General features: G+C 50.4%; 1 protein-coding gene across 2 annotated transcripts in view; it reads left to right on the top strand.

The window, feature by feature from the left end:
• INPP5D (inositol polyphosphate-5-phosphatase D) overlaps window positions 1-21,807 on the top strand; it is a 115,936-nt gene that overhangs the window by 79,067 nt on the left and 15,062 nt on the right. For both annotated transcript variants that reach the window (XM_082690639.1, XM_082690640.1), the window contains 11 exons: window positions 498-604; window positions 2,944-3,046; window positions 5,023-5,219; window positions 5,689-5,806; window positions 9,038-9,134; window positions 9,621-9,759; window positions 11,263-11,371; window positions 11,546-11,634; window positions 15,264-15,345; window positions 18,003-18,092; window positions 20,599-20,712. In XM_082690639.1, the coding sequence (XP_082546765.1) occupies window positions 498-604; window positions 2,944-3,046; window positions 5,023-5,219; window positions 5,689-5,806; window positions 9,038-9,134; window positions 9,621-9,759; window positions 11,263-11,371; window positions 11,546-11,634; window positions 15,264-15,345; window positions 18,003-18,092; window positions 20,599-20,712 (1,245 nt within the window). The remainder of the gene's footprint in view (window positions 1-497; window positions 605-2,943; window positions 3,047-5,022; window positions 5,220-5,688; window positions 5,807-9,037; window positions 9,135-9,620; window positions 9,760-11,262; window positions 11,372-11,545; window positions 11,635-15,263; window positions 15,346-18,002; window positions 18,093-20,598; window positions 20,713-21,807) is intronic.

Genomic DNA, 21,807 nt, shown 5'->3' with positions numbered 1-21,807 from the left:
GATGATGAGAGGGGACATAGGAGTTAAATGTAATTACCTGTAGGTAGAAGGACATTGGAGAGAGGTGGAACTGGGGCGATACTATTGTTTGTAAAAAAAAAAAAAAAAATCTTGTAGAACAGCCCGAGTCTTGATTGTTGATAGAAGTAAACAATTTTGATTTAGACATGAACTATTTAGATATGAACTAAAAGCAAAGCTAAAGAAGGAAGGAATGGAGGTAGGGGGAGGAGAAGAGAAAGAAAGTAAGGAAGATGAAATTCACACTGCTCTGCCAGGCTACCTCTTGCTTGTTCCGGCACGACCGTTCCCAAGCATGAGCCCTTCTCTGGCAATACAGCCAGGAACAAAGGGATCTAGGATACTAGGCACAAATTGGGTCTTCTTCTGGGGGTGGGAAGCCAGGATTGTTGATGATCAGGTGCCAGAATATAGCATAGACTACATATCGGGTGATAAGTCAATGAATGAGTAAATGAACTTTCATTGCTCTTAAGTCCTACAGCTCATCAAGTCTCAGAAGTTCCTGAACAAGTTGGTGATTTTGGTGGAAACAGAGAAGGAGAAGACCCTGCGGAAAGAATATGTTTTTGCTGACTCCAAAGTAAGTGAGGAAAACTACTTAAATGGGTCAGGAGAGGAGTGAAGGACACATGTCTTTGGAGGCTTGCTTGTGCCTAGAAATTTGTAGCATTGTCTTGCTCGATTCTCACCATCCATTTCCCACCTGGGAAAACCAGTCTCGGGGAAGTTAGGGGACACGTTCTGGGTCAGTGGGGATTTGAACAGCTGCAGTTCCGTCCTCCGCCGCCTCTGCCACATTGTCTGCGCCCGAGAAGGTCCATCCTTTATCACTTGTGTCTTACCTAACCCTGATCCCCACTGGAAGACTTTTTAGCCTCTCTGGGCTGGACACAAGCCCTCTGGGGCACCTCAGATTTAAATCTGAATACCAGCCAACACTCCTTCCATGGCTACCTTTTGCCCCACTTTGCAGGAGTGGCTCTTAGAGCAGGAGGTGGTGTGGGCCAATGGAAATACTCGGGGTCTTTGGACATTGCACTGAGTCTCTGTATAGCCAGAGGCTGTGTTCTCTGTGATCTGATCACTGCCCCCTGACATGCCAATCAGGGCCCGAGACCCTCCATCTTGGCCTTACTCTTTATCCTTTAATAAATGGCTCACACCAGGAAGTGCACAAGGGGCTCTCATTACATCAGGTGTTAGCTGGCCAGGCATAGCTCCATGGCAAGGCTGAGGGACAAGGGCTCCCAGCTCAGACTTACAGGGACAGCCCCCATCAAGTGCTAGAACCTTCCTTCTTTCACCTGTACCATGGATGATGTGGCAGGGGTGGGGGAATGGAAGCTGTTGGGAGGCCAGCGGGAGGCCAGGCGGTGCCCAGAACTGGCCGGGGTGGGGGTGGGCAGGACTCGGAGGAATGACAGAGAAGGGCCTGGGAAAAACAAAGATGCTGGGGCCAGACAGGTGGTGGGGGAGGTAGAGAGAAGGAACCTCTGGCCAGACATCATTCTGGGTACATGGACATAGATCCAAAACCCAATTCTGCCCATTGCTACCAGCTCAGAAAGATTGAGACATGGCAATAAACTGAGGCACTGAATTTTGAGCCATCCAGGTGTCAGTAGTGACAGTCATTGTAACATCTTTGTGAGCAGGTTTCTTCAGAGGGGATTGATTAACTGAGGTTTGCAGTTTTTAGGTTGAAGCGTATGAAATTGCCATCTCCGTAGATGCGAAACTGTTAATTTCATATGGTACAACCTAAAATGTGTGGGTGCTTGTTTGGTCAGCCTGCCCTTGACTGTCATCTCAGAGGGGACTGCTCTGCTTCAGCCCTCCCATCCCCCCCGCCCCATGTGCCCAGGTAGCCAGGACAACCCGGTGAAGACCATTCAGGAGACTAACAGCCTTCATGTATTCTCTTCTTCCTTTTTTTTTTTAATTTTAAGATTTTATTTTTTATTTATTTGACAGAGAGAGAGTGCACAAGTAGAGAGGAAGGCAGGGGGAGGGGGGAAGCAGGCTCCCCACTGAGCAGAGAACCTGATACAGGGCTCGATCCCAGGACCCTGAGATCATGACCTGAGCCGAAGGCAGAGGCTTAACCCCCCTGAGCCACCCAGGCACCCCCCTGTATTCTCTTCTTTTTGGTTTCTTTGATCTAAATGTTCTTTAGTTAAATAAGTAATCTATTCTCATTGGTGAAAAAGTAACAAATACAAATAAGCAAAAAGTGGGTGTTTTTTTTTTTCTTTCAAGATTTTATTTAGTTGCGGGGGGAGCATGAGTGGATGGGAGGGGTAGAGGGAGAGGAAGAAGCAGACTGCTGAGCAGGGCGCCCAACATGGGGCTGAATCCCGGGACCCTAAGATCATGACCTGAGCCAAAGTCAGACGCTTAACCGACTGAACCACCCAGGTGCACCCCTTGTTTGTGTTTTTAATAAAAAAGCAATAATACTATTTATACTGTTTTGTCAACTGGCTTTCTGCTCCTAACAATATAGTTTGGGCATCTGTCCTTGTTGAGAAGGTATTTCTGAATCAAAACTTGTGAATCCTACAATATTGTGGCACGTGGTTGACCCGTGCTATGATTATTAACTTGCTTCCTAGGACTGGACATTAAGGTTGTTTCTAGTTTTTTCGGTATTAAAGTGCATGCGACAGTCCCCATGAAAATGGTTGGGCCTTTGTGTGGTTTCTGGTGGTTCTTAGGCTCAGATCCTTGCAGAGGAGTGGCAAGGTCAAAAAGAAGCCACTTCCTTAAGACTTCGGACCCTCTTTCCAGATTGCGCTCCTGCAAGTTCGTACTGATTTGCGCTGCTCTCAGTTTTCTTGAAGCTGACCAAGCCCTTTGAGAGTGTAATGTGCAGGGAGGCAGAGGCCTTTCTGAGTCTGTCTGCCCTTCAATCCCTAGAAGAGAGAAGGCTTCTGCCAGCTTCTCCAGCAGATGAAGAATAAACATTCGGAGCAGCCGGAACCAGACATGATCACCATCTTCATTGGCACCTGGAACATGGGTAGGTCCATATGTGCCCCACCCCTCACTCCCTCCCACCACTACCTCTTGGGTTCTGCTTTGCTGCCTCCAACATCTGCAAATGGGTGGGTGAGGGCGTCTGTCTTCCTCCCAACACCCCCTTCCCAATCTATCTACCCAGCCTCCTTTCTAGGGAATTCTATACTTTTGCTGAGACAATGATTAAGAGAAGTAAGCTCTGGGATTCTCATACCCCAGTAGCAACTGGGCTGGGTTACTTTGCCTGTCTAAACTGGAAAGTTCTAGGTACAGTCTGGATATATAGGTGAAGAGGCTCTTGGGTACCTTCCAGCCTTAGGCAGGTCTCCAAGGAACCTCAGGCCTGGAAGAAAGAACTCCCTCCTTGGGTGGGGTTGCCAGATGTATTGAGAGAGAAAGAGAGATGATGCCCAATTACATTTGAATTTCATGTAAACAGCAAAGTTTTTTGAGGATTGGTATCTAGCTAAAAATGATAATGCTAAATGTATACTACATGTATTTATATACTGATTTGTATTATGCTAATAAATGTACTGAATATAAATTTTGCAAATAGTGTAACAATTCAGCTAGAAATAAGTACTAAATATACACCAAATATATATTGGACCAACCATATACCGTATACTTATATACTTATATATATTTACATACCAGATATATCACACTACATATAAATTATACTAAATAATTATTTCATGAAAGTATTCAACTAGAAAAAAATAAGTAGATACAGGATGTCTAGTTCATTTGAATTTTAGTTCAACAGATACAGCACGGGACATACCTTTTCTAATAGTTGTGTGTTGTTTATCCGAAACTTAATTATAACTGGGTGTCCCTCTGACCTCACATTGTCCAGAGCAGAGTCAGGCCCACCCACCCTCTCACAGAGCAGATAGCCAGCCGGCAGCAAGGCAGAGGGTGAGCACAGCCCTTCAAGGGGGGGCAAGGAGTGGTCTGGAAGTGAGAACATAATTTGCTACTTGTGGAGAGTCAACCAGAGCACCTGAGCCCGATTCCACAAGCCACCAGCCCTCCCCAGGCACTCATGCCCAGGTGTTCTTGGGGTCCTGTATCCTGTTCTGTCCTCTCGTGTTTCTTGGTGGCCACCTGATTTTATCAACTGTCACTCTCAGGGTTCATGCCCCGGGGGTTCACTGCCCTTGTTTTTCCCACTGTGAGTATGGGGGTCTTAGAGTTGGCTGGACCTAGTGAAGTCCACCCTGGAGGGGGCGCCCTTCACACAGAAGACAGCATGGAAGGCGTGGTCTGGGTGGCTGGGAGGGTCTCCCCAAGCAGAGACCACCAGCCCCTAGGGCGTTGGCTCCCACTGTGAACCATAGTGGGGAGCAGAGCTAGCAGAGCGGCCACCGTCAGGTTTTCTCTCTGGGGGAGAGGTTTACTCAACCTTGAAGGGGTGTTCCGAGGAGAAGTAAATCCTTCACTCTATCTTCATTAAGCTGCTTTGACTCATTTTTCGAAATGAGAATGGAGGAGGTGTCCACGCTCTTCCTGTCTCTTCGGCTCTCAGTTTGCGGCTGAGATCTCTCTGTTTTGCAAGGAAGCCCTGTTGTCTCCCAAACCTGTCCGCCTGCTGGGGCGTCCTTGCCAACAAGCTATAAACTCCTGGAGGAGGGTCTTGGTCACTCAGTCAGCCGCAAAGGCTAGGATGGTGTTTGACATCTCATGGTCTCACATAGCTAGTTCAAGTCACTGTGTGGAGTCTTTGGGTATTTCAAGTCTCTGAAACTTCATGTTCTCTTTAAAGAGAAACTTAACTGTGCTCTGACCCTTCCTGACATCCTGGGAATAATAGTACCTAATTCTCCCATCTCTGGCATTTCATGGGGTGGCCCAAATGATTTTCTGTGATGGGGTGGCCCTCTTGCCCCACACGCTTTACCCCGACCTGTGTTTTGAATTCTCCTGATGTACCTTTGACTCACTTGGTGTTGGGTTTTGCTGTTGAAGGTAACGCCCCCCCTCCCAAGAAGATCACGTCCTGGTTTCTCTCCAAGGGGCAGGGAAAGACACGGGATGACTCCGCGGATTACATCCCCCATGACATCTATGTGATCGGCACCCAGGAGGACCCCCTGGGAGAGAAGGAGTGGCTGGAGATACTCAAACACTCCCTGCAGGAAATCACCAGCATGACTTTTAAAACAGTGAGCAGCTGGCCAGGGCGCTGGGTGGGACCCCGGGGCAGTGGGCTCTATGAGGCTGGCCAGGAGCATCTCAGGGGCAAGGGTGGGCTCAGCCTGTGAGCTCTCACCTAACAGAGAGGCCCGGGGTGCTCTGTGGTCATTCCCCAGCACCACCATCTCTACCTTCCAGGGCTGGAGGGGAATGCCTGGGGCTTCTGAAATTGATTGGGGGTCTATGGGCTTTGCTGAAAATCACTGTCCATGCCTCTGCTTGTAGATCACCCTTACTTCATTGAAATGTGGCCTGTCCTGGCTCTCATCTTTAAGATACTTTGTTTCATCTGCGGGGTATCCTTAGAAGCTCCCCTGAAGTTTAGGGATTACAAATGGGGTCCTCCATCTTGGGAGTCAGAGTTGGCGGGGGGATCTCTTGCCCTGTGGTCAGGCACTGTGCCCTGGCCAGGGGTGACTGTGTTGTCATCCCCACCAGATTGCCATCCACACCCTCTGGAATATCCGAATTGTGGTGCTGGCCAAGCCAGAGCATGAGAACCGTATCAGTCACATCTGCACTGACAACGTGAAGACGGGCATCGCCAACACACTGGGTGAGCAGGGAGGGGGCTACACTCCTGTGCACTGCAACGTCACTGGGTTTCACTTCCTGGGCTCCCCTCAGTCCTGGGTGACCCAGATGTTGGGCTCCCCCAGCCTCAACCCACCCAGGGTCCACACCAGCACTGCTGGCCCACAGGCCTCCACCAGGAGAATCAAGGACCTAGGACAGGAGTTGACACTCTGTAAAGGGCCACAGAGTAAATATTCTAGGCTTGTGGGCTACGTGCCACAACACAAAAGGAACTTCAGAGAGCATGAACAGGAATGCGAGTGGCTGTATTCCAGAAAGCTTTGCTTACAGACACAGGTGGGGGCTCCATCTGGCTCGTGGGAACCCTGGTATAGAAAGAGAGCGACTCAGGATGGAGGTGGAAATCCTGGCATTAGCGGGGAGCTGGGGGACCCATCATGGCACCCGCGAGAATTGAACTCAGAGCAGAGGACGGCTGGAGTGCCTTGAGTGTGAGCCTGTGTAGGTGTGGGTGGAAATGCTTGTGTGTCTGTATGTGTGACTCTGTGAGTGTGTGTGTGTGAGTCTGCATATGCAAATCCAAGTATGTGTGTCTGTGTACATGGAGGTCTCTGTAAGCCTGTCTGGGCGTGAGGGCTCATGTGTCTCTGCGTCTGAGTGTACATGAGAGTCTGTGTTTGAGTCCGAGTACATGTGCATCTGTGTGAGTGTGTATTCAGGTCTGTCTGAGCACGTGTGTGGGTCTGTGTGTGTGTGTGCAGGCCTAAGGGCACGTGAGTGTGAGTGCGTGTGCAGGTCTGTGAGCACGTGTGTGAGTCTGAGTGTGTGTGCGAGTGTCTGAGCATATAAGTGTGTGAGTATGTGTGCAGGTCTGAGCATATATATGAGTTTGAGTGCATGTGCAGGTGTCTGTGAGCATATATGTGAGTGTGTGAGTACATGTGCAGGTCTGTCTGTGAACGTGTGTGCGAGTCTGTGAGCGCATATGTGACGCTTGAGTGTGTGTGGGCAGGTGCACCACGCAGGCCATGGGTGGGGTTGACAGCGAGGCCAGTGGTTTCTGGTGGCTGGAGTCAGGGACAGGACAGAGTCCCCAAGACAACAGGAAACAGAAGAATTGCTGCAGTCAAACGTGAAGAACTCTCTCGGCTTTTCTGCTGACAAACCACAAACTGCCCGCATCCACACCCACTTGCCCCCTTCCTTCCTGTCTCGGGAGCTGCCCTGTCAAAGCCCACACCCTTCTGCTGCCCAGGAACCTCTGTCTGTCCTTGCTGCTGCCTGCCTGGGCTGCCCGCCTGCCTGCCCCCAGCCCCTTTCCAACAGCATGAAAGGTACTCAGACCTCCCAGTACAAGACAAAACCACCCCACAGCCAGACCTCACCTCTGGCTGCTCCCCCAGCTCTCATTCTCATGACATTGTGACCAAGCTGACCATGTATCATCTCCCCCCACCCCACGCCCCCGCACGGTGCTAGGCACTGAAGAAGTGAACTATGCAGACAGCAGCCCGCTCACATCCCATGTACCTGCTCCTCCCTTCCCCCAACCTGGGGCTGCCGTCTTCCCCTCTTCTCCCTCCAAATGGCTCCCAGCCATGGTTAACATGGGACAGAGCCCAGTGAACACTGGTTGGCTCATGCTGGTGGACATCATCCCTAGAAGAGCCAAGACCTTGAGAACATACCTGTGCACCACTGAGAGCTAAATGCTCTGTGAGATTATCCCATTTACTAGAAATGCCCTGTGGGGGTGGGAGAGCAAGGACCATTGTTGGTCCCACTCACAGACAAGATGCTGGAGGCATCAGTGATGTTCCTTAACTTGTCCCAGGCCCAGTGGCCAAGTGGTGGGCAGGGATTTAAACTGAGGTCATATTGCAGGATGGAGAGAAAGCCAGAAGGTGAGGCTCCCTCCCCCTGTCCCAGGACAGGGGAGCAGGACTACCCATCATTGCTAGGGGCCCCAGTCCCGAGGAGGGAGGGTGGATGACCGAATGGATGATCTTTGAGGTCCTTTCCTAACATTTAATCAAACATCATTTATTCAAGATTACAGTTTCAGTAGGTGTTCAATATAAAAATTATTAACCATTTTATGTTCTGTTTTTGTTTTTTGTTTTTTTAGCCTGATGTGGGGCTCGATCCCAGGACCCTGGGATCATGACCTGAGCCGAAGGCAGAGGCCTTAACCCACTGATCCACCCAGGCTCCCCTTATGTTCTGTTTTTCTAACTGAGACATAACTCGGGTGCATCTGTATGCTTAGAGCCCTCCTCTGTTTGGACCGGCCACATTTCAAGTGCCCAGTGCATATGCTCAAGCTGTTGACCAGAGCAGGCTTTCAGACTTCTGTGTGTGTCAGAATGTCCTCGAGCAGGGCTTGCCAAATTTTGTCTCTAGAAGGCCAGCCAGGAAATAGTTCAGGCTCTACAGGTCGTGCAGCCTCTCTTGCAACTACTTAACTCTGTGGGCGTTGCTGTGATCCAATAAAATGTTATTGATGGGCTCCTATTTGAATTTCATACCGTTGTAATGTGTCACAAAACCTTCTTTTGATTTTTTCCCCCCAGCTATTTAAAAATGTAAAAATCATCTTCACCTGGCATCGGGCCAGCGTTTGCCTACCCCTGACCTAGAGGGCTTGTTTCACCCACATTCCTGGGCCCCGCCTCCAGAATTTCGGATTCGGCAGGTCCAGGGTAGGGCCTGAGAACTTGCCCTCCCAACCATTCCCAGGTGCTGCTGTGGCTGGGAATGTGTGGGGAACACACTTGGAGAACCACTAATCTAGAATAGGTTGAAACTCAGAATCTGAAAGGTGGTCTCAGTGGGGATTTTGGTCCCACCAGGAGCCTGGTTAGCTGGGGGGACATTAGCCCACCCAGCCCTGGGCTCCCATGTCTAAATCTTCCCCAGGCTTCTGGCTGCTTTCGGTGGTCCTGCCTGCTTGGCCTGTGGGGTAACTGATGAGACCCCAGGAGGGGGACAACAGGATGACTTAGACCAGCAGCCTCCATCCTTCCCCCACAGAGGACTCCCAAGGATGCAGGCCATTTACCCCATTTTCTTCTGGTCCTGGAGGAATGTCCCCCACCCCAAGTCCCTACCACTGCTGAGTCTCGCTCCAGATGAAGCTGTTGCGCTTCTCTCGATCTCCTCTTAAGGAATAACCGTGCTCCACCTTGATTTCCTGCCCCTGGCCAAAGTTGCCTTTTGTGCTCACTTCTTGCTTCCCCTCTCCCTTTAGGGAACAAGGGAGCCGTGGGGGTGTCGTTTATGTTCAACGGAACCTCCTTGGGATTTGTTAACAGCCACTTGACTTCCGGAAGTGAGAAGAAACTCAGGTAATGGAGCTCCCTGCCCAAGAACATGTAATAGGTTCGTCTGCCCAGAGATACCTCACCTCCCCAAATGCCACAGCCACGTGCAGCCCCAGCTTTACCGGCACCTATGGCACAAGAGCCACTGCTCATGTGGGTGAATCTTGTTGGGAGGACAGGACACACGCTTTCTTATGTCATCGATCTGCTAGATGATTTCTAAATGGAAAGACCTCTTCCAGGCACCCTTACAGATAAAAGCCCCTTGGGCCTGGTCACAAAGACCTCTTTCTAGAATAACCGTGATGCCAGTTCCCTGCTGAATGGAAGCTCTGGGGGCCCCTTTCCTGTGCTCTCATTTCCACCTGAAAGTCCCTTTGCACCATGGGCCCAGAGTTACATCTCCGCCACCCCCTCTCCCCGCCGCCGGCTCCCTTCGCCTTCCCACCATGGTGGCAAAGTAGGGAACCAGCCACCCCATGCTAGGTGGCTACTTCTTCATTGAAACAGGCGAAATCAGAACTACATGAGCATTCTCCGGTTTCTGGCTCTGGGGGACAAGAAGCTGAGCCCTTTCAACATCACTCACCGCTTCACCCACCTCTTCTGGCTCGGGGACCTGAACTACCGCGTGGAGCTGCCCACCTGGGTAAGGGGCTGCCCCCCCAGGACAAGGGCTGCACGGGACAGAGGCTCCCTCAAGTTAGCTCGGGACATGGGGACATGGGGGGGGGGGCCAAACTGAGCCGGGCCGAGGCCACTGTGCCCCCTCTGGGACCTGATGCCGCTCTGTTGTTGAGCCCCTGCCTTTATTTTTTTTTTTTTTTTAATTTTTTTAATATTTTATTTATTTGTCAGAGAGAGGGAGAGAGAGCAAGCACAGGCAGACAGAATGACAGGCAGAGGCAGAGGGAGAAGCAGGCTCCCTGCCGAGCAAGGAGCCCGATGTGAGACTCGATACCAGGACGCTGGGATCATGACCTGAGCCGAAGGCAGCCGCTCAACCAACTGAGCCACCCAGGCGTCCCAGAGCCCCTGCCTTTAGAGTTAACCTCTGTTCACACTTGGTCCCCACATACTTGAGGAGACTGGCCCAATTTTCTGTCTTGATGGCGGGTCCCTGGGCAGCTAAGAAAAACATTGCTATTGTTAGGTGCCCAGGCATGGTCCGCTGAGCAGCAGTCCGAAGGCCCATGTGACAGACATGGCCTTCCTCTCTCAGGGAGAGCAGAGGGTTCCCAGGAAGGGAGGGTGGCCAGGCCTGGGAGCAGAGCTGTGCAGTTGTACAGGTTGTACATCCCTAACCGGTGTGTAGAACCTTCACTCTGCGTCCTGTGTGGGGAGGACGGCAGAAACCGAGGGGCAAGAACCCTGGGACACAGACAGGCTAAGGAATGGCCTGGGGTCAATTGCCGATCATGGACAGTTGGGCTGGAACCCAGACCTCATTCCCCTTTCTTCCTGTTTCCCCGAGCAGCCTGCCACTCACTCCTGCTGCCTCAGCTGCTATGCAGAGACCGAGGAAGAGCTTAGGGCCATTTGTGCCCCTCCTGCCTCCCCACCACTTCCTCCCTCACTAGAGGCTCCCTGCAGTATATGGGAGAGAGCTGGACAGGGACCCCACAAATCCCAACCTTTCACGGTCTGTGGGGCTATGGTGGCTGTTCCCTCAGCAGGAGGTCTGCCAAGGGTGTTTACCAGAGCAGAGGGGAGACCGCAGGGTCCAGGGCACCGACACCTCCCTGCCGATGCCCACGGATTCAGGGGGCTGGGATTTGAGATCCTTCCCTGGCCTCACAGCAAGCTGCCTCAGTTCCCACAGAGAATAATAGAAATAGCTACCTGCTCGTGGAGTGTTCATAAGAAGAATACTAGAGGTCAGAGCAAAAGTAAAAGGTTCCTCTGCAAATCTAGACCAGCCAAAACTTGTACTATCAGGTACAAGTTTGATGTTTGATGACTTTTGCAGGGTTTTCCTTATAAAACAGTTGAGTGCTAAGATGCCCCAGCCAGGCAGCCCTGGGACCGGGGTCTGGTGCAGCCTCTGGGGCTCTGGGTCCCAGGCGATGGGCCAGCAGGTGGTAATGGGCCTCTTGAATGTCGGCAGGGGTAGGGGGTTCTCACTGGGGGCCTGGCCGTGTCCTTGCTCCAGGAGGCGGAAACCATCGTCCAGAAGATCAAGCAGCAGCAGTATGCAGACCTCCTGTCCCACGACCAGCTACTCATGGAGAGGAAGGAGCAGAAGGTCTTCCTGCATTTTGGTAAGAACTGTGTGTCCCTCTGCTCCTGGACCCCCTCCAGCCATTGCTGTCTCCTTTTTTCCCTGAATATCCTCCGTGGAGAGGGGAAGGACTGTGCCTGAAGAAGACAGAAATGTCGCCCATGTGAAGCTTGGGGAGTCAAAGCGGAAACCAGCATTTTGTTTGGTTTTTCAGAGGAGGAAGAAATCACGTTTGCGCCCACCTACCGTTTTGAAAGACTGACTCGGGACAAGTACGCCTACACTAAGCAGAAGGCCACAGGGGTGAGTTCTCCTCATAGGCATCACCTTGGCCCTCCGTCTCTAGCCCCCTGCACATCACCCCTCTTGCGTCCGTTCCCATGAGGGTGAACAGTCTGTGAAGGGCGTCTTCATCCACTAGGCCACAGGAAAAAAAGAAGGGGAATTAGAGATCACGTGTCGATTTGCATCACTGAGCAAAACACTTTTTCTAAGGAGAGGGTAGGCAACCACACTTGCCTACTGCAAGACACTAGACTCTGATACAGGATTTCCCTTCTGTCCAGAGAATCTAAGAGTCTGAGAGGATTTAAAGTATTTCTTTAACTGGGTTCTGAAGCTTTTTTTTTTTTTAAGTCCTGTGATGAAATCTATTTGCTAATCTGCTAAGTAAATCATCATTAAACAAGCTCCCTGACCACAGGACTTATCAGAGCCTTTACAGGTTTATGAGCATTATGGTTCTCCACATGGAAATTTCTGGGCCAAACTCAGTTAGTCATGGAACACTAATTATTACCTTATGAAGTTCCTTGGGTTCCAAGGAACAGTGTTTGGGGGGAAGCTGCATAAAGCTTTCATTCATTTTTGTTCAACAGGTACTTACTGATGACCTGTGATGAGCTAGATGTTCTCCTGGGTGGTAGGAGATCAAAGATGAGCCCCAAGGAGTTTATAGAAGGAAAGAGGAGACAGACACACAGCTAACTAATCAGAGATGGAATATGAGATCTCCAGATGCACTGAGGAGCCTAAAGAGGATATGACCATTAGGGAAGGAAAAATCAGGAGAGTCTTCTCAAAGAGGGCCCACTTGTGGTGCTGTGAGGGACAGCTTGGCTGTCAATAAGAGGACAGGATGAAGGCTGAGGGGGGCTGATCCGTTTCCAGTTGGAAGAATTGCTTGAACAGATACGGAAGTAGGAAATTCTAGGGGACTCTCAGGAAGCCCTGAGGCTTAGAGGTGTGGAATGATGAGCTTAGGCTCCTGGAGGCCTAAGGAAATGGAAAACAGTTCAGACCGTTGCCTGAGGGCTCAGGGCAAGCAGAGAAGTGCAGGAGGAAGGGTCAGGCCCCGCCTAGGGGGTGATATCAGAATAAGGCAGGGACTAACAGAAAACCAGACAGAGGAGGAGAGAAGATCCAGGTCTACTGTAGAGGAAGGAGATGGAGAGACCTCTAGGGCAAGACACCTGCTTGAGGGGCGTCCACAGGCTGCTGTATGGCTTTGGTCCTCTGGCACCATCTGGGCAGGTCCATGGGAATATGTGGGGACACTGAAAGCATGTCCAGGTTAACCCGAGTATCAGGGGACATAGAGGCTGAGCTGAGGGGAGGGAGGCCCTAGATGCCAGGGTAAGGTTTTGACCTGTTGGCTGGAAAACAGGGAAGCCACTGAAAGTTCTACTGGGGCTGGCAGCACAGCAGTGATAGGCAGAGAAGGTGGGTCTGCGTCTGTGGAGAGGGTGAGGAGGGTGCCGGGGACCCCTGAGGAGACTGTGTGCTGGGTCCTGCTGAGAAACTGGGGCCTGAGTCCGAACTGGGAACAAACAAAGCAGAAGCAAAAGAAAGCAGGATGCGTTGATAGATCTGATTGCTGTGGACAAAAGTAGCAATCAGAACATAGAGCTTGTCTTCAGACTTACTGTATAATATTGGTGGAATACCTCAGAGGAAACATCCAGAAGGCAACTGAAAATATGAGATGATGCTAGAGAGAGACAACAGGGCTGGGTCATAGATTTGGGAGTCGTGTGCGCCCAGAACACGGACACCCCCAGCGTAGGTGACGTTGGCAGGAAGTGAGTGGAAGAGGCAAAGGAAAGGGCTGTGGGCAGATTTGGGGGCCGTCCCTGTTCAGAGGTGAGAGGAGGAGGCAGACATGACAAAGGAGGCAGGCCATGAGTGCTATCGTGGGTGGTGGGCAGAACAACCAACCACGCAGCTGGGCATCACAGAAGCAGGGGGTGAGACACCGTCAGGATTAGCGGTCGCCCGTGTGGAATGTGATTCTAGGAGAACATGTTCCCTGTGCATGAGCCCTGCACAAAGAGCTGGATATGTGGTCCAGAAGGTTGGGTGGGCTTTAAAAGAGCAGTTTGCGTAGTCTTCGGTGAAATCCAGCCCCGGGGTGGATGAGAGTGGCTCTTTACCAAGTGTGTGCAGGTGAGCCAGGAGAAGCTTTCCAGAAATACGGATGCCCAGGTCTCCTCCCCCAAGGCTCTGATGCAAGAGACCCAGGGTGGGCCATGGTTTCCATATCTGCAAAGCTCCCCCCGTAATTTCCTAGGGCAGCCAGTGCTGAGAACTGCAGTGTTAAGAGAAACAGGATGGCAACAGTGTGTGCTTACCCTGGGACCCAAAATTCCACTTTGGGGGAGCCCCAGAGGCATTAGTACTTGTGTTCACCAAAAGGGAGATATGAGTATGTTTATTGCTGCTTTGTGAACAACATCCAAAAACTGGGAAGAGCCCTACTAACATCCATAGTAGACTAGATAAATGCGGTGTGTACGTTCAGTGGAATACAACCACAGCTGGATGACGAGTGAACTTCAGGGAACAACATGGGTAAAAGAAGCCAGACCTCAAACAATATATACCAAGCGAGTCTATTTGTAAGTTCAAGGTTAGACAGAATGCGTCAGGAGAGGCATTAGGCATGATCATGTTCACCTCTGCAAGGTGGTAGTATGGACACAGGAATAAAGGGAACCTTTGAGGTGCGGGAGATTTTTCTCTTCCTCTGTTGGGGTTAAATGAGTATGTACAAATATCAAAACTCCTCGAGCTATATACTTAAGTATATACTTAAGTATCATTTTAAAATGAGTACTCTTTACTATATGTAAGTTGCACCTCAAGTTTAAAAAACAAAATGGGTAATCCCAAAGTAGAGGCAATGAAATTAGAAAGAAATTCTGGAAAGAAAATTGGGAAAAAGAGAAAAGTAACTGCAGGAGATGGGAGGGGTAGGCTCTGTTAGAATGAGTACCTTTATATTTATAGGCAGAAGAGAAAGAGCTAGAACTTAAAGGGATAAAGGATATTGTCAGTTTGCCTTGTCTATCACGCCCAGTGAGCATCTTGCTCTCCATTGTATCCTGGAGAGGGCTTGTCATTTTTTTTTTTAAGATTTTATTTATTTGACAGAGATCACAAGTAGGCAGAGAAGGGATGGGGAAGCAGGCTCCCTGCTGAGCAGAGAGCCCAATGCAAGGCTCGATCCCAGGACCCTGAGATCATGACCTGAGCTGAAGGCGGAGGCTTTAACTCACTGAGCCACCCAGGCTCCCCTGGAGAGGGCTTGTCTTAATACATATTGCTTGAGTGGTCGGATAGATATAGGTGGATATGCAGATGGGTGGATGAATGGTGGTTGGATGGATGGATGGTGGATCGACAGGTAGGTGGGTGGGTGGGCAGACTGACCCAGGTGAAGCCCACAATGTGCATTTTCAACCCAATCTCTCAGGACTGAGGACTTGAGGCAAATGAAACAGGTTGAAGGCCACCTATGGGGCAAATCTCTAATGACCCAACAGCACATGAATTCAAGGATTACAGGGTTTACAAGTCAACCTCTTCTTACACTGATTTCTAGATACAGAGAATTAACAGGCATTTACAAATCTCGTGACTTTGATTTACAGATGAAGTACAACCTGCCTTCCTGGTGTGACCGAGTCCTCTGGAAATCTTACCCACTGGTGCACGTGGTGTGTCAGTCCTATGGTGAGGAGCAATTTGGGAGGTTTGGGTGCCCGGAACTAATGGGCTGCAGTCTGTCTGTCTGTAAAATGGGAGAAGTCCCAGTGACCCCAGACAGGTGACCTGGAGGTGACCATGGTCCCACCAAGTTGAATTGATATCCATTCCTTTTTTTGTGTGCATGCCTCCTGCTGCTCAGAAGTGACCAGCACAAGAGCCCTGGGAATGCATGCACATGTACTCTCCTAGCACCTGAGCTCTATCTCCCAGAAGTGACTTTCCAAGACAAATGTCACACCTTTAGATAGGTGAAAAGGTATCCCAAACCCCTAGCCACAGCCTTCAGGACCTACAAAGGCCCATATCCCTCCCACCATTAACCATCCCATTTCTCAGTGATGCTTTTCTTTCCCACATCCTGCAACTCCATGAGTCCTGCCAGTTCTCATCTCTGGAAGATTCCACCAGATGCTTTCTGCAGCAGGCGTTCTGCAGAGATTTAGGGGAAGGTGCTGGCTTGTACCATTACTGCCTTTTGAACCTAAACTTGGCATTCACAAAAGCTCCCCAGTGAAGGTTTTTAGGGAAACAGAGGGAGATTGCTCTGGAAGTGGCATTGAGGAGCAGGGAGGACACACCTTCCCACTCTGGACCCACCTAGGAGGGAGGGAGCAGAAAATCAGCCCTCCCTCAAGAGGCTGCAATGTCTTCCAGGAAGGACTGGGTATAGAACATGAAGGCAAAGCTGAAAATGTAGGGAATTTTGCCAGTGATATTTCCCTGAATGCTACAGGATGCAGTGGAAGGGTTTAATAGGTTGGGGGTGAGCAAGAAATTTGGGAAAGATGGGGAATGAATGTCCAAAGCTCAGGAAGTGGGGTAAACTAGGAGCTTGTGTCTTAATGGTGATTGGCATAAATAGGATGTATCAGTTACCTATGGCTGCATAACAGATAATCCTGAAACTTGACATCTTACAGTTCTCTGGGTCGAACTTGGGTCTGTTCATCTCCGTTCTGCTTGTTGTTAACTGGGGACACTCAGGCCAGGAGCCTCCACCCCTGCCCCCAAGATGAGGGGCTGGCCGGCTGGTTGGTTGGCTGGCTGTCAGCAGGGGTGATGGTGGTAACTTGACGTGTTGTTCATCATCCAGCAAACTAGTCCAGGCTTCTTCTGGGTCCCAGGGATCCCACATCTGCAAGTCCCAGATGTGGAAGAGCTTCTTGAGTCTCTGCTTGCCTCACATTTGCTAATGTCCTGTTGGCCAAAGGAAGTCACATAGCTAGGCCCAGACTCACTGTGGGAGGCATCGTATAAGCTGTGGTTACAGAGGTTACATCAAGGTCCCTGTTGCCCTCCTAGTTTTTAAGGCACAGGCACCATAGTGCTAGTGCTTTATGTTTGACATAAAATATGGTTAAGGACATTTTTAAAACCCTGCTTGTCCACCTGTTTACTTCTCCCCGGAACTCCCCGCTTCCATCGCCACATCGCTCTCAGTGGACTCCCTCCACCCCAACCCTCTCCTGTTTCAGTCACCACTGGACCCTCCCTGACTTCTTCCTGCCCACATCCAAACGTGACTTAGGTTGGTGCCTCTCCTACCTTTTGCCCTCCTGTCTCCAAGAAGGGATGTCCTCCCCACTCCTCTCCCGACTAACCTTGTTTTAACCTCTGGAGTGAGGGCCCTAGACTCCAGCCCCAGCTCCTCCCCCAGGACCCCCACTTTTCTCCTTCTTCTTGCTCTCTTTTATTCTGACTCGATGTTTCAGTTGTCTCTCTGATGGTCATGAGCCAGTGAGCATTTTTTCCCATGTTTCTTAGCCATCTGTGTTCCTTTTAGAATTTTCTGCATATCTCCTTTGGTTGGTTGAAGGCTAGGATGTTGTTTATCTTTTTCTTGCTGATCAATAGGAGGTTTATAGAAAATGATCTCAATTGTCTTACTGCCTTCTTGGTCTCCTCTGCTATTTCTCTTTGGCCCTTACTGGTCAGTGTGGCCTGGCCTTGCATCCTGTGTGCCTCCCTTGGGGAGCCCAGACATCCTTGTGGCAGACATCCTTTCTGCTTCCATCTAACATCGTGACTCCAAACACAGAGAAATCTCCAGCCCTGAGTACCCAGCCAGATGTCTTCACATGGCTCTGTTATAAGCACATGGCTCCATCATAAGCTCTATTATAAGAACTCAGTATCTCTAGAACGTTCTTTCCCATACATCCTCCAAATATGCCCTGCTCCCTTCTCTCCAAGCCCCATGGTCCTTAAAAGAGATGTCTACACTCCATGTCTACCCTTTCTCGCCTTCTACTCTCTCCCAGTCCTAGGAGGCATTGTGGTGACCTATATTTCCATCCTGCTTTGGGCCATGAGCTTATCAGTGCAACGAAGTGCCAAGACCAGAAAAGTGTCCACAGTTCACATCCCATGATCTATTTGAAAACCCGTGTGTCTCTAGGAAAAACTAGCTCAGGCACATTTTTGCTGTGGAGGAAAGAGTGCCACACACTTCCACTGAGACTTTTAAGCGGGGTTGTGGAAGGTCAGGGGAACGTGCAAAACCGTGAAACTTCTGGAAGTTTCCATCAATAGAGGTTGATTTCTGCCGTGAGTTTGCCATCTGTGGTTTGACCAGAAGGGTTTCTCCTTCCCTGCTTAGAAATGCCTTCCCTCCCCTGCAGGTAGCACCAGTGACATCATGACCAGTGACCACAGCCCTGTTTTCGCCACTTTTGAGGCAGGAGTCACCTCCCAGTTTGTCTCCAAGAATGGTAAGTGGCAGGCAGCATCCGTCCCTTGGTTCTCCATGAAGACAGGAGGCCTTGGGCTCCCGCCTTCTTGTTGCAGCAGGCCATTGTCTCCGATAGACGGAGGCTCATCATTCCAGGCACGTCCACACTCCATCCAGGGGCCCTCCTCGCCTCTGAGTCCTATCACGATTTTGGAGCAGAGCGTGTTCTTGGGCTCTTTGGCAAATATGTCAGCCTTTAAGCCTCGGTTTTAATTCAGTCTTTAAAATGGAGTAAATGAGTGTTTATCCAGGGTGTGGCGTGTCTGCCCCCAAAGGCAGTTCTGGGTGGGACATGGGTGAACCTTTATCAGTAATGCATTTATTGGTAGTTCATTTCACATTTGTCTCTTCTGTGTAAGGTGAGCAGGGCTGGTTTTCCACTTAGTCTTGTGATGTACTTTCTTATTTAAATATGTTTACTTAAGTTCAAAAAGTCTATTTAAAGAAAATATTAAGTCAGTATTAGTGTGGGTGTGTGGTAGGTGGAGATGGTAAACATTGTAAGGATGGGATGTGATGACTGAGTCTGGGAAATGCTGGAGTAAATAATACTGAGATTTGTAGGTATGTTTTCAAATAACTTAGCTCAGCCCTGCTCACCGGGCCCTGCTCGTCCCAGCAAGGGCCTGGTGTTCTCTGTGGCATGCCCAGCCTCCATCTAGGTGACTGGGGAGCCATGTTGTCACCTCCTCTGATCATCCCCCATTTCTGTGCTCAGCAGATAGCCCGGGCTAATTGAGGAAGGTTGAGGGGCAGTTGGGGGGGGGGGGGGACAGTGGAGACAGGAAAAGCCTGTATTGCTGTTTCTTTCATGCCCTGAGGGTTAGAGGGGAGGCTAGAATACTGTCTTCTAGCACACTCTTCCCCATGCTGTTGGGTCTAATGTCTGCTCTGGCAGTGTGACCTCTCCTTTCCACATAACCCCTAGTCCACCACCTGGTGCTAGCTCTGGGCACTGTCTTTCTAGAACCTTCCATCTCTCCCTGGGCTCCCACCCATCTCCCCTTTCTCTGAGCTCCTGCAGCATGAATGGGGTGGCTCATGTCATCACACCCTCAGTGAGGACCTTCAGCACATCAGGCTTGCCCACGCTCCACTGGGACTCAGCGCCAGACGGTGCTCACAAACACCCATTACCTGGATCGAGCGTTGGTTGAACATCGTCCTAAGCGGAACCCGGCCTAGGTGCTGTGGGATTTAAGGAAATGGAGGAAAGCTGAGTGAAATAAGCCAGACAGAAAACATACCATAGGGCGCCTGGGTGGCTCAGTGGGTTTAAGCCACTGCCTTTGGCTCAGGTCATGATCTCAGGGTCCTGGGATCGAGTCCCGCATCTGGCTCTCTGCTCAGCAGGGAGCCTGCCTGCCTCCCTGCCTACTTGTGATCTCTCTCTGTCAAATAAATAAATAAAATCTTTAAAAAAAAAAAAAAGAAAGAAAACATACCATAGTTGTATGGTATATCACTTACATGGGGAATCTTGGAAAAAACTACCAATTTCATAGAAACAGAAGAGAATGGTGGTTGCCAAGGGCTGAGGGGGGCCTGAAATGGGGAGATGTAGGTCAAAGGGTACAGACTTTCAGTTCTAAGATGAATCAGTTCTGGGGAGCTAATAGTCCACATGATGACCCTGGGTAATAATAATAGTAATACAATATCATACACTTGAGATTTGCTAAAGGCAGATCTTAAGCATTCTCACCACACCAAAAAAAAAAAAAAGGCAAAAAAACCCCCAGTTAATTATGTGGGTGACGGATGTGTTAATTATCTTGATCTTGGTAAGCATTTCACAGTGTACATGTGTGTCAAATCATCACGTTGTACACTTTAAATATGTACAATTACATTTGCCAGCTCCTCCTCAATAAAGCTGGGGAAAAGGAGAAGAAAGTAAAGAAGGAAAGGCTGGGTGGGAGAGGGGACGGGAACGTCTGTCTTGGCGGTCGCGTGGCTCGAAGTTTACCTGAAAGGCCAGAACTTGCTCAAGGCCAGCCTGAGCACGCTTGCCAATGCATCCTGTCAGCGAATGCCACGACGGGCCAGACACAAGGGTGGGAACGGGGGTAAGTGAGCAGAGGAGGGAAGTCGGCCTGAGGAAGGAAGAGCCGGTATCCCTTGCTACCTGAACTTAGAAACGAGACAGATTTAGGTATCAAGGCACTAAGCCTTTTTACAAGTTCTCTCAGGCAGAACAAATGGGGACACTGAGGCACAGAGGTTAAGGGCATTGCCAGGGCCCCTGCTGTTCAGCGGCAAAGCTGAGAGTCGGGCTCCTGGCTCCCTGAACACTCTCCCCACCCAGCTTTCCGCGGCCTGGACGTTCCCATCATCAGGGATGCTCAGGGTGGGTAGTGGGATTCAGGGAAAACCTCGCCTTCACCCAGACCTTGCCTTCCCCGGAGCCTGGTGTTGAGGGCTGATTGGAAATGCTCCATGTCTGGGCACATCGTGGAGCCAAATCCCTTTGTCCCCCACTCCAGGCCCCGGCACTGTCGACAGCCAAGGGCAGATTGAGTTTCTCAGGTGCTTTGCCACGCTGAAGACCAAGTCCCAGACCAAATTCTACCTGGAGTTCCACTCGAGCTGCTTAGAGAGTAAGTGGGCCTTGAGCTGCCGTTGGCCAGGCAGACAGGACTCTTGTAAGTGCCTTTTCATCAACAGTGCATTGCACCACGTATCTCTCTCTGGGAAGGATTTACAGATGGGCTTGTGGGGGACCTGGGGGAGAGTGCTCAGGGGTTCAGTTACTAGGGGGCATCCCCCTTGGCCCATGATGCTGCCCTTGCAGCCTCAGAGACAAGGACAGCCACTGTCGTGTGGACCTGTCTAGGTGACTGAGCCACTGGATCCTCTCCTTGCCTCTCAGGACAGAGTGTAACCCATTTGGGGGTCCGCTCGCCACAACTGGGGCTCTGACCCAACCAGAGGATCCTGGGCGAAGGTCCAGAGCGTGAGGAGGCCAGTGGGGGGCCGGTTCTTGCCCTGGGGTCCTCTGCTCTTTCCTGCGGGACAGGGCAGCTTTCTCAGCTTGTCTGGGGTGTCCCCAAATGAGCTCAAGATGGACAGCCTCCTCCCAGCCAGCAGCAGTTAGCACAAACTGTGTTTAGCAAACACCCTTTCTGGGTGACATTTGTAGGCATATTGTCTAAAGCTGTTCCATGGCGAGATCTGTGTGGTTTCCAGCTCCCTTTGCTGAGATGGTCTGGAGGTGGGGGTGCAGGGCCAAATCAATGCCACCCAAGGAGGTATTTTGTGATGGGATAATGACTCCTTCCAGAAATCCAGATGGATTGCCCCCTCCCCTCCCCTGGCTCCTCCCACCCAGCCCGGGCTCAGTCTTGGCGACAGACCCACCTTTTCCATGAAGTTTCTAGGGCCCGGGTCACCAAGCAGGGGCAAGGCACTTCCAAAAATGATGGATTTTCATGCGGGTGTTTTTAATAAACTATCAAGACATTTGCATACATTTCTATGGAAACAGCATATTAGGAAGCTCAAATTAGCATTTCAAAAGGCTGCTATCTTGAGTGGCGTGGGATGAGCTGTCATGTTTCCTAATCTCTGCCTGTGATGTGATGATTTCTTTGTTGCCTGGTTTGTTGCAAAAAAAAGAGCTGAAAAGGAGGGGAATCTCTTAGATTTTCCTAAAAATAATTCAACCATATTGGCAAATGACCATCCCCTGCACC

Source organism: Mustela nivalis, assembly GCF_964662115.1.
Source record: "Mustela nivalis genome assembly, chromosome: 11".
Classification (NCBI taxonomy): Eukaryota; Metazoa; Chordata; class Mammalia; order Carnivora; family Mustelidae; genus Mustela; species Mustela nivalis.
The sequence above is the reverse complement of the archived record's forward strand: the minus strand, read 5'-3'. Positions and strand labels throughout refer to the sequence as shown.